The sequence below is a fragment of the Chrysochloris asiatica genome, unplaced genomic scaffold (assembly GCF_000296735.1).
Source record: "Chrysochloris asiatica unplaced genomic scaffold, ChrAsi1.0 scaffold00049, whole genome shotgun sequence".
NCBI lineage: Eukaryota > Metazoa > Chordata > Mammalia > Afrosoricida > Chrysochloridae > Chrysochloris > Chrysochloris asiatica.
In genome coordinates, this window is record NW_006408567.1 from 8,261,318 (window position 1) to 8,274,465 (window position 13,148).

A 13,148-nucleotide genomic window follows, 5' to 3' on the forward strand; every position below is an offset into this window, starting at 1 on the left:
ATTTGCATCTCTCTAATGCCTAGTGATCGTGAACATTTCTTCCCATCTTTGTTGGCTGCGTGGATCTCCTCCGTGGTGAAGTGTCTGTTCATATCCTGTGCCCATGTTTTAATTGGGTTATTTGTCTTTTTCTTGTGGAGGTGTTGTAGTTTCCTATATATTTTAGAAAGAAGTCCCTTGTCTGCTCCATAGGGTTTTAATAGCTGATTTTTCAGAAGTAGATAAAGTGCCTTTGGGTGGCCAAGAACCTCCAACCTTTCAGTTAGCAAAACAACAGTTAACCATTTGCAACACCTAAGGACTCATTGTTAATGATAAAGTCCTCAAAAAGACATGGGACTCGGGAGTCAATTCAGAAAAGTAATTAGTTACTACAAACATTATCTGCTCTACCCTGGTTGGACCATTCTTGGACGTGGAGCTCTGGGTGCCATCTTTAATTAATATCATGCTACCATTATCTGGTCATACTCAGACAACAGAGAGAGGAAAACACCAGTCTCATATGTAGTGACTTGAGATTTTTACTGCCTCTGAAAGTGACAAGGAGGCACGTAGCTTAAAAAAGGCAACATTCACCAAGATTTCCAATTCGGGTCCTCTGGCCCCGAATTACATTTACCAAACTCCTTCAATTTGGTCCCTGCCCTGTTCCTGTAATAGCCTAACTCTTAGAGACTTTCTGTGCTATTTTCTGCTCCCCTCCTGTGCCTTACAGATCAAAGAAAATATAAAAGGGCGCCAAGCGGTGTTCCTCAAACTTGAGCACTGCACATTTTCTTTTTAAAACAAGAACATTCTTGATAACTTCTTGTCTTGACTTAGACTATTTTTATTTAAATGTTGCTTTAATGTGCATGAACCTATAATTAAACTCCTTGTATTTATGGCTCATGTAGACTTATAAAGCCCAAACAAATTTACAAATTAAATATGCCCAAAGCTTACAAAAAAAAAAAAAAAAGATGCCTCACAATATTCAAGTTGTTGTTATTGTTAGGTGCCATTGAGTCAGTACTGACTCATAGCCACCTTATGCACAGCAGAATGAAACACTGCCCGATCCTGGGCCAACCTCACTACTGTTGCCACAATTATTTAATGCAATCCTAAGGAGCTCTGGTGTGGCCCTGTGGGTTAATACGCTGGACTGCAAAGTCAGTTTGATCTGAAAGGTCGGTAGTTCCAGCTTACCAGCTGCTCCTTGGAAACCCTATACAGGGTCACTATGAGTCTGAACTTAACACTTAACAACAACAACACAACAATGTTATATGGGAACTTAATTGCTGTACACAAACTATGAGCATAGTTCTGCCTGCTGGGCATAGGCTCTGGGAGCTTGTCAGGTGGGTCTAGAGCTGCCAGTGTTCTCTCCACTTCTCACTTTTATAGTGGCTTTAAGCTTGAGTGCATCAGAATTCCCCAGAGGGCTTGTTAAACTCAGATTGCTGGGCCCACCCTCAGTGGTTCTGATTTAGTAGGCCTGGGGGGGTGGGTGCCTTCAAATTTGCATAGTTAACTAGTTCCCAAGCTGATGTTGTTGGTCTGAGGCCCACACTTGGGGAGCCATTGCACCATTCTGATGATCTACAGATATAAGCACAGAAGTATCAGTGACAAATTAGTTCATCCCTATTCCTGTCTCACTAGCCTGTGACAATAAAAATGATCTTTTTTGGCAAGAGTTGAGTGGCACACATGGTTAAACTAGCTGAAAGGTTGGTGGTTCAGACTTCTCAGAAATGCCTCAGATAAAAAGATCTGGCATTCTGCCTGTGAAAACCCTTTGGAGCAGTTCGACTCTACATGCATGAGGCAGCCCACCAAGAGACAGGATCAACTCAATGGCAAATAGCCACAATGACAAACACAAATGCAAAAGGAGGCACTGAATAGAGGGTGCCCAGTGGAGAGTCACCCAGTGGTCACCCAGTGCCCTTGGTGATGACTGATTTGTAAGATGTCTTAGTATATCATCACCAAGAGAATCCACATTAAAACTGAAGAACCACTGAGAAGGGGTCCATGCTCCTTAATTTGAAAAACATGGTATGGGGTGAGCATTATAAAATACTTATCTGTGGAAATAAATGATATTGTGTAAGTACCTACCTTAGATATGAATGTTAGATCTAAGATTAAGACACACAGAGGGTGAGAGTGAGGGCATGCCTTAATAATCTAGTGTGGCTATAACTGAGGAGTTGGTGTGTGGTGCTGCAGGATAAGTACTGGACTGCTCTCTGCAAAGTCGGCAGTTCAAACCCACCAGCCAGTCCTCGAAAATACTCTACAGGATCAAGCCGGCTCAACAGCACTTAACTATAACAGCTTTAACAGAAATACCACAAGTGGATGGCTTCACCAAACAGAAGTTTATTCTCACAGTATGTTGTTGTTGTTAATTGCCATCGAGTCAGTTCTGACCCATAGCAACTCTGTATAGGTTTTCAAGGCTGTAAATTGTTACAGGAGCAGAAAGCCTCATCTTTCTCTCGTGGAGCGGCTGGTAGTTTTGAACTGCTGACCTTAAGGTTCGCAGTCCAATTGGTGTCCACTACACTACCAGAGCTCCTATTCTCACAGTATGGGAGGCTAGATGTCCAAATTCAGAGTGCTGGCTCTAGGGAAGACTTTCTGTTTCTGTGGACTCTGGAAGCAGGTCTTTATCTCTTTTGGTTTCTGCTCCTGGGTGATATTTATGTGGTTTGCATTCCACTTCTCCCATCTCTGCTTTCCCCTTTGCTTGTTTTAAACTCTTTTATATTTCAAAAAAGGTAGATTCCAGACACACCCTACACTAACTGCCTCATTAACATAACAAAATGAACCTATTCCCAAATGGGATTTATAACCATAGGCATGTTGTTGTTAAGTGCCTGGGAGTGGGTTCTGACCCCATAGTGACTCTGTATAGGGTTTCCAAGGAGGAGTGACTAGTGAGCTTGAACTGCCGACCGTGCAGTCAAAGGAATTTACAGTCTGGTGCATTAACCCACAGCACCACATCAGGACTCCAACCATAGGCATTATGGTTATGATTATGTGCTGTGGAGTGGAGTTGGTTCCGGGTTTCTGAGGCTGTAAATCTTTACGGGAGCACAAAGCCTCATCTTTCTCCCATGGAACAGCTGGTAGTTGAACAGCTGACCTTGAGGTTTGCAGCCCGATTGTAACCACTACAGTGCCAGAGCTCCTTAACCATAGGCATGGAGGTTAGGGTTTGCAGTACATATTTTGTTGTTGTTGTTGTTGTTTGTTTTATTTATTTATTTATTTGCAGTACATATTTTTGGAGACACAATTCAATCCCTAACAGGACAGAATCAGTTTTTTTCTCTTTGCTTTTCAGTTCACATTATTCCAGTTCTCCGTAAATATTAGATCTCTGACATATAACACAAGATCCCTGTTGGCACAGTGGTTAAGTGCTTGGTTGCTAACCAAAATAACATCTTCATGGGAGAAAGATGAGGCAGTCTGTTTCCGTAAAGAATGTAGACTTGGAAACCCTTGGCTATCCTATAGGGTTGCTGTGAGTCAGAATCAATATGATTATAACAGGTTTCAGTTTTTTGGATTTTGTTATGTAATAACAAAAGCTTCTTTAAACCTTATTAACTACATGAACCCAAACCAAACTGCACCCTTTGTCATTGAGTGGATTTCGACTCATATCAACCACATGTGTTGCAGATTTTCTTGGCTGTAATCTTTATGGAAGGTTATTGCCAGATTTTTTCTGCAGTGCTCCTGAGTAGGTTCAGACCATAAACCTTTAGGTTAGTAATCTAGTGTCATAAGGGACTCAGTTGGTGTATATTCCAGGCACAGCATCAGGCTGTTGAGGGGATTCCACACAATGTCACATAATGTAAAGGCTTAGAGTCTTTGGCTTGAGGAAGACTCAGGACAGTAGGAACATCCTGGGTCCAGTTTTCAAATAGATGAACTGGTGATTAGTGAAGAGAAGTTAATTTTGTAGTATGACAACTGGGTAGATGATGTAGACTTTGACTTGGCACCTGTTGAGAGAGTTGCCCAGTGGAATGGACTGACTAAGGGGTCATGAAAGGCACACTGAGCTGTAACTGAAAGGTTGGTGTTTGAACTCACCCAGTGGCTCTGCAGGAGTTGTTGTTGTTAAGCGTCACTGAGTTGGTTTTGACCCATTGGGTCAAACCCTATATAGGGTTTCCAAAGAGTGGCTGGTGAGCTTGAACCAATAACCTTGTGGTTCAAACTGACTTTTGCAGGCCAGTGCATTAACCCACAGTGCCACACCAGAAGTAAGATCTGGTAATCTGCTCCCATAAACATTATAGCCAAGAAAATTTTATGGGGTAGTTCTGCTCTGTTACATAGGGTCACAATGAGTCTAAAGTCAGCTGGACAGCAACCTAACAACAAAGGGTTGTGAACAGCTCCTCACTGAATATGTTCAGTGGCCCTTGAATAACAGCTTTTGTGGGATGCTGCAGAGGGTTTCCATCCTTGCAAGGTGTATGTCCAATGCCCCTTCCAGTGCAGAAATTTTACAATTTTGGGGCTGCCTTGCCTTTTCTTTTAACCAGTCTGTAAGACTCTTCCAAAGCCAGGATGTTCTAGCTCTGCTTTAACATATCTAAAAGACAGCATTACATAATAGGTTCTCAAACATGTGTTATTGGTTGCCATTGAGTTGGTTCCGACTGTGGCATCCCCATGGACAGCAGAATCAAACATTGCCCAAGCCTGTGCTGTCTTCATCATCCTTGATATACTGGTCCGTTGTTGTACTTACTGCATTTGGAGTGGCTTCCACCCTAAGAGGCTCATTTCTAGCACTTTATTGGACAATATTCTGGTATCATATATATGGTTTTCATGATCTGATTTTCAGAAGCAGATTGCCAGCCCTTTCTTCCTGATCTGCCTTCATCTGAAGTTACACTAAAACCTGTCCACCTTGGATGACTACTGGCAATTGAAATACAATGGCTTAACTTCCCACACCGTTGCAATGCAAGAGTCACCACCATACAACAATCTGACAGATGATGGTGACTCAAACATATTAACCACCCCTGATGCCCTTCCTTTCCCTCTACCCCCAAACTGGCTCTCCTTCCCTGCCTCCTCAATTCTTTTACTGCTAATTACAGCTCATCCAGATTCCTGAGTTCAAAACTTGGCACCTTCTCTTCAAATGTGTCTTATTTTTTTGCTTTTCTCTTTGCCTTGCACATCTCTGCTCCCACTCAGACTTTCATGGCAACATCAACTGGATTTCCTGCCACCATCACTTGCTTCTGCATCTGAGCCCCTGTAATTACGTGTGCCAGGTGACCCCGCCCCACTCATTTCGCTATGGAAATTTTATTCATGGAGTACTATTCATATCTTAGAGGACGTGTTTCACTAAGTACACTTCTAAGTGCTGCTTTAAAATGACACTGTAGGATAAGCACTGGACTGCTAACCACAAAGTTGGAGATTCAAACCCTCGGAAACCCTATACAGGGGGATTGCTATGAGTCAGAACCGAATCGACAGCACTTAGCAGTAACAATACCTAGTCTCTGGGTGGTGCACATAGTTAAGTGCCCACTATTAACTGAGAGGTTGCTAGTTTGAATCCACCTAAAGACGCTTGGTGATCTACTTTTGAAAAATTACATCCCTTGAATCCCCTATGGAGCATAGTTCTTTTCTGAAACATATGGGGTCACCATGAGTTGATATGGATTCCACAGAGACTGGTTTGATTTGGGCATATGCCTTGTGCATTCCTGTCGCTACGTCAGGTTTTGTGCAGTTGATCTTCTCCATCCTCACACCCAACCAATGACATGGAAGCTTACACACACGTACTCAGCCTGAGGGGCCTCCCTTCTTCCTCTGCTTGTTACAAGTCTTCTTTTGCTCATAACTGAACTCCTCTTGTGATCAAAGAAAATACAGGTCAGCATTCACTCATGTTTGTCCACCTCATCACCGTGTGAGAGGATTGTGCTTATTTATTTGTTTATTTGTTGATTGTCCATCTCCCTCAGCTGTAAGCGCCAGGATATGGTGTAGCCTTGTCTGGAATCCTCAACTCTTAAGTTTCAAGATGGCAAGTTCTTACCTGTTTCAATGAATTTCCAGCTCCCAAAATACTGTCTTGGGCAAAGACACATCCAGCAAATATTTGTGAATGAATGCTCATGTATCTGTCCCTTGAAATCGATTGTGAGTTATGGGGCAGGCCCTGAGAATGATTTCCAGTGGTGTCCGTGGACCTGTAGCTGTTGCTGTTTGAAGCACTGTGATTCAGAGACACCTTGATGGAACTGGGTTTTAAAGTTCTTAATTTCAGTCAGTCTCATAGAATTTTTTTTGGACTGGAAATCCTATTTCATTCTTTAAAAACACATTCCCTTGGACTCTTTTGAACACTTGAGACCTCTTGTCAGGCAGGCATTTCATCCCCATCAGGAAATCTCATCAAAATGATATTAGATTTGCACATGAGGAAGATAAAAATCCTCCAGGAAGTTGTTGCTGTTCTCTAGATTGACTTTAGATATAAGGAGTTAAATCTTCTCAAAAGGGATTTCAACCGCATCATAGATATTGGACCAAGGCCAATTACATCCACAGTTTTGTGCAGTTTTTATTAAAACCAGTTGCCCTGAAGTTGACTCTGACACATGGTGACAGCATATCTATCAGAATAAAACTGTGGTCCATAGGGTTTTCAGTGGCTGATGTTTGGGAAGCAGATCAGCAGACCCTTTTTCCGAGGCACCTCAAGGTAACCTTAAACCTCCAACCTTTTAGTTAGCAGTCAAGTTTGTTAACCATTTGCACCACCCAGGGAATGCCTATGCAATTATTACCCTAGTTCCAAAATGTTTTCATCATCCTAAACAGAAGCTCCTCATTTCCCCGTTCGTTCTTCCTGCCCTTGGTTGTTATTGTTGTTGTTAAGTGCCGTCGAGTCTGTTGCGACTCATAGCAACTCTGTATAGGGTTTCCAAGGACCTTGTGGTCCAGTGCTTTATTCCACAGTGCTAACCCCTCAATAATCTTGGTCTCTACGCATTGCCTATCTAGATAGTTCATGGAAGTGGGAGCAGCCTTTTGTGTCTGACTTAATCAATTAGCATAATGTTTCAAGGTCATCCATGAACATGTGTCAGAACTTCATTCCTCTTTATGGCTGAAAAGCATTCCATTGTGTGTCTGTACCACATTTTATTTGACCATTCATCTGTTATTGGGCAGATGAGTTGTCCCCTTTAGGCATGACAACATATTAGTGTTGCAGTGAACATTGATGTACAAGTAGGAGTGTAATTATTTGAAGTTCTTAGCATCTAAGGCATTTTTCATGTCACTTGGTCTGGACTACCTTTCTGTTGACTTCATTCTCCCCACTATTAGGAGAAAAGATAGAGAAATGTTTGTCCTTTCTTAGGATGTAGCTCTTTGAACTTCTCCTCATTCTTGCGATCTTCTGTCCAAGTCTTCACAATCAACGCTTTCTCTCAAGCCTTTCACCATCGATGCTTCAACGTGGTGCCAGGGGTTCTAGAAAGGTGACGGTGAAGAAGACCATTGAGGTTGGCATCAAAATGAAGCTTCAGCAAAGCCTGGGTCCCCTCCTCCTTATTCTGGTCTCATTTCTCATGTGTCTCTTTCCAGAGGTGTGAACATGTATGCCATGCTGACTGGGACCCTGCCTTTCACAGTGGAGCCTTTTAGCCTGCGAGCTTTGTACCAGAAGATGGTGGACAAAGAAATGAACCCTCTCCCCACTCAGCTCTCCACAGGTAACCCCTGCCTCTCTGTGTTCCACATTCTGGGACTTTCACTCTGACTACTTTTATTTCATTTCTGACATAGTATTTGTGTTGCAGACATGGTATTAGAACTCTCCCATGATTCGTGGGGTTGTCATGAGACAGGAGCCTACTCAATGACAACAACAATTACATCACGTGTTAAAACAAGAGGCCACTCACCGTTTACTGGAGAATTTGTACCTTCCATGTGGGAGTCCCTTGTTCACTTCCCAGTCACTACATCTCATGTGCAGCCACCTCCTGTCTGTCAGTGGAGGCTTGCCTGTTGTTGTGATAATAAACAAGTTTCAGTGGAATAAACAGGTTCCAGACTAAGATGCACTAGGAAGAAAGTCCTGGTGTCTTAGTTATTTAGCGCTGCTATCACAGAATTTCCATAAATGGATGGCTTTACAAAAATAGTAATTTATTCTCCCACAGTTTAGGAAAGGAGAAGTCCTAGTTCAAGGTGTGGGCTCTAGGGTCAGGCTTTCTCTCTCTGTTGGTCCTTATTTCTTGTTGTTGTTGTTGTTGAGTGCCATCCAGTCGGTACCAACTCATAGCGACCCCATGCACAACAGAACAAAACATTGCCCGGTCCTGAGCCAACCTCACAATTGTTGCCATGCTTGAGCCCATTGATGCTGCCACTGTGCCAATCCATTTGGTCTCTTGGTAATCTTCAGGTGGCTTGGCACATATCTTCCCTCAACTCTGCTTCTTTCTTTGACTTGCTCAGACTTGTTTCTGTCTCAAAAGAGATTGATTTAAGACACACCTTACACTAATCCTGTTTCATTAACATGACAAAGACATCCCATTCCCAAGCTTCTTCCAAAAGGATCTCATATTCTCTGTGTGAAAAATAATTGCAGGCTTGCTTGTTTAAAACTCCCCATGTTACAATGTTGACTTAGAAAAAAGCATTTATAATCACATTTCTGTATCTTCTTTAAGCAATTCACTGTAAAGACATATTAGCTTCATTCAAGTTGGGCCTGTGTTTGTGATTTGAATTTTTGAGCCTGTTCAAAAGCTTTTTATTCTATATGTATAGGACAGGTTACAGGATTAAACAGAATCATCAGGTGTGTTTGTAAAATACTCTCACATTTTTAGCTGGTTCACATTTCAGTAAACAGTTTGTATCAAGGTTTGGTTTCAGATTCTGTTGATTAGTGCAGTTGGGTGTGTGTGTGTGCGTGTGCGTGTGTGTGTGTGTGTGTGTGTGTGTGCGGTTCACAATTCACTTCAAGTTTTTGACCTTGACTGTCATTTATTGGGCTCCTTAGAATAAACTTAGATAAGGCATTTGGGGAAAACAAAAAGTAATTTGTTAACTTCCAGTTACCTTCAGTTCCTGTTGAGCTGGCTTGAACTTGTAGGGCCTTTCTGTAGAACAGAATGGAAAGTTGCCTGGTCCTGCTGCATCTTCACAATTGTTGACACAGTGAGTCCATTCTTATGACCACTGTGTGTTTTAATTGCCTTCCAACTTAGGAGGCTCATCTTCAAGCATCATCCTGGACACTATTTGGTTGTCATTGACTAATTTTTAGAAGTAGTCTATCTTAGTCTGGAAGCCCCACTGAAACCTATCCACCATGGGTGACCCTTCTGACATTTGAAATACTGGTAGCCTAGCCTCTAGTATCACAGCAACACGCAAGCCACCATAGTGTGACAGACTGACAGATGAGTAGTGATGAAAGCACAGCACTTGACATTTATTACAGTTATGTATATTTCTCTTGAGTTCATAGAGCATCCATCGACCTACCTGGTCATGAAAGTATGGTTGCCCAATGGAATCCAAGCTGAAATACATTCTTCTGCACAATGATTTAATTTGATCTCTTATGCTAAGGTGGTGGACTCTGGAGGTTGAAAGCAGAGGGAGTATTTTATGATTCTGTAATTATAGAAGAATTATCTTTGCACTGAGGGGTCTAATTCTTGGTGGTAGGAAATGGATAAAATGTTGATGAATTTTAGATCTAATTTAATATTTAGATCTTCAAGCTTTCAGAGATGGAGTGTTGGAGGCACAGTGGTGAAGCACTTGGCTGCTAACTGAAAGACTGGCAATTCTAACCTACGCAGCAGCTCTGTGAGAGAAAGATCTGACAATAGGGCTGTTCTGCCCTCTTACATGGGATCACTATGAGATGAAATTGACTTGATGGCCCTTCATAACTATACAGAGCTTTCAGAAATGTGAAGACACCAGAGCACAAATGAGGAATGGTTATTTATTCATTTGCTTATTTTATAAATACATATTGTAAACCAACTATGTGTGTCGGGCATTGGGAAGATAAAGAACAAACTGCGTGTGTTACCGTCATGAGTTTATATACCAGTGGAGAGGGACAAACACAAATGGATAAAAAAACAATATATTTTATGTTTGGTGAGTGCTTTAAAGCACATAAAATAAAATAGGATAAAGGACCAGAGGGTGAAACTGTTTTGTTGTTGTTGTTGTTTTAAATAAGCATTTTAAAACATATTTTATTTTTACTTAATTTTGTAGATTCACATGCAGTGGTAAGGAAGAAAACACAAAGGTTCCATAGATCCATCTTCTAATTTCCCTCAGCGGAAATACAGTGTCACAACCAGGAAATTTACATTGCTATATTCCTTGGTAGCACAGTGGTACAATAGTAAAGCACTTGGCCAGTGTTTTGAACCCCACCCCCAACAGCTACTCTCTGAGGAAAATAAGTGGCAGTCTGCTTCTATAAAGATTACATCCTTTAAGATCCTATGGGTTCTCATTACTCCAGAACTTGTTTTTAATCTCTAGTAATATTTTCCCAAAGACCCATAATGATGCTGTGCATTAAGCATTGGGCTGTTAAGGTCAGTGGTTCAAACCTTCCAGACATTCCATTGGAGAAAGATAAGGCTGTCAGCACTCATAAAGAATTGCAGTCTCGGGAACTCTATGGAGCATTTCTTCTCTGTGCTATATAGTCACCATGACTTGGAATCGACTCAATGGTAGTTTGTTAATATTACTCTAGCCTTAGTAGCTTGGGCTGTAAGTGACTTTTGACAATGAAAATTAAATTTACCCATAGACATCTACCTAAGTGTTTGTGCTTTTTAAAATAACTATCTGTTGTTAAGTGCTGTTGAGTTGGTTCCGACTCATAGCGACCCTGTTGTATAGGGTTTCCGAGTAGCGGCTGGTGAGCTTGAACCACTAACCTTTGGATTCTAACCCACGTTGCAGTCCAGCGCATTAACCCACAGTGACACACCAGGACAATTTGATCTATGTGTGATCTCACATAGATCAAATTGACAACTTGAAAGGGTAGATAAGCTTAGCAGACAGTGAGTCCAAGTCAGTGGCTGTGGAAGAATTTGGAGAAGAGTGAGAATATTTGTGCAACTTGGAGATCGTAATCAATGACTCTGGCTAAACATGTAGAAATTGCTGAGATGGTGTGTGACTGTATATCTGACCCAAATAAATTAGTTTACGCATAGAGAAGAAAAAGCTGCACTTCTGAGGAACTGAAAAGCAATCTGAGGGTAATTCCAAGAAAGAAATATTAAAAATGTTTCAAGCAATTTCAGCACCACTGGAGCCAGAGTCCTTGCATTGGGCCTGCTGTGAGCAGACAGCTTTATGTTGACCTTGACCTCTGTGTGCTTGTTAGAGAGTTGCATGTTCCCACAAGACTTTGTTGTCCTTGCTTGTCAACAATGCATTGCATTTCTGTATCTGATTTTCCAATTAAGATCTGAACTTTTATTTTTTTAACTGTTGGGCTGTTGTTGTTGTTAAGTGCCATTGAGTCTGTTTCAAATCATCGCAACTCTTTATGGGGTTTCTGAGGAACAGTGGGTGGATTTGAACTACTGACCTTGTGGTTCATGATCCACTACTTAACCTCCAGCACCACACCAGGAGTTCAACTGTTGCGATATATATAGTGCTGTGGGATAATGCACTGGACAGCAAGGTCGGTTGAACCACAAGATTGGTGGTTCAAATTCACCAGCTGCTCCTTTGGAACCCTATACAGGGTTGCTGAATCAGAATTGACTCAATGACACGTAACAACAACAACATATATGTATATGGCTGGCTGGTTGTGTGCCATGGAGTCGGTTCCGACTCATAGCGACCCTGTACAGGGTTTCTGAGGCTGCAAATCTTGACTGGTGTTATAAATCAGAGTGAGAGGCCTGGAAGGCAGCCCACAGTCTTTGAAGTGCTCAGGGCTGGGAATGGCCCAGCCTGGCAGGGCCTAGAGCTGGGAGTCAGCTGCTGATTAATTAGCCTAGGGCATCTTCCCTTGTTTCTGAGAGTGAACGACTTTGGGTTTGCATATGAGCTGCTTCTCTTCTGACAGCTCGCCATTTTCAAACCCTTTGCCCTTTGTGCCCCACCACGTTTGTCTCCTTTGCCCCTTTCTGTACCATCCTCAGAATTGCCAGCATGTTCACATCTCTGATTGTGGCTGTGGTGCCAGTCCAACTCACTGAGAGATTGACTCCCTCTCCCTCACTGACCTTCTACTTCACCAAGCATGATATCCTCCTCCAGCAATTGACCCCTTCCCCCAGCCTTTGATATGGTGTTGCTGTGGGTTTGGCATTGGGCTGCTAACTGCAAAGTCAATGGTTTAAACCTCCAAGTCGCTCCACAGGAAAAAGATGATTCTGTCTGTTTTCATAAAGATGTACAGTCTTAGAGTCCCTATATTGGGTTGTTATGAGTTGGAAACAGCACAGTGACAGTGGGTTTTTGTTGTTGTTTTGATGATGTGTCCGAAGCAAGCAAATTGGAAAATGTTGTGATCCAGAAAGTTTCCTTTGGGCTATTTTATGGAAGTAGATCAGCAGGCCTTTCTTCCTAGTCTTAGTTGGAAGCTCCATTAAAACCTGTCCACTATGGGTGCCCTGTTAGCATTTGGAATACTGATGACATGTCTTCTAGCATCACAGCAACATGTTAGTCACTAGTGTAAGACAAGCTGACAGATAAGTGGTAGCCAACCAGCCTGTTGCTGCTAAGTGACGTTGAGTTGGTTCTGACTCATAGTGACCCTCTGTAGGGCTTCTGAGGAGCAGCTGGTGGATCTGACAGCATCACCCCAGGAGTCTAGGCCACCTTTATTTATGGAACCATATGTTCTCATCTGTAACAAGAGTTGTTATTGTTAGGTGCCATCAAGTCGTTTCTAACTCACAGTGACCCTGTGCACCACAGAGTGAAGTAATGCCCAGGCCTGCACCAGCCTTGTAATTGTTACGTTTGAACTCATTGCTGCTACCATTGTGCCAATCCTTCTTGTTGGAAGTCTTCCT

The 13,148-nt window shown here is 42.2% G+C and overlaps 1 protein-coding gene across 1 annotated transcript in view; it reads left to right on the forward strand.

The window, feature by feature from the left end:
• The window catches only part of LOC102831598 (hormonally up-regulated neu tumor-associated kinase-like), a 197,372-nt gene that overhangs the window by 145,357 nt on the left and 38,867 nt on the right, over positions 1 to 13,148 (forward strand). Inside the window, exon 9 of the mRNA XM_006862597.1 lies at positions 7,675 to 7,802. Coding sequence (XP_006862659.1) covers positions 7,675 to 7,802 — 128 coding nt within the window. The remainder of the gene's footprint in view (positions 1 to 7,674; positions 7,803 to 13,148) is intronic.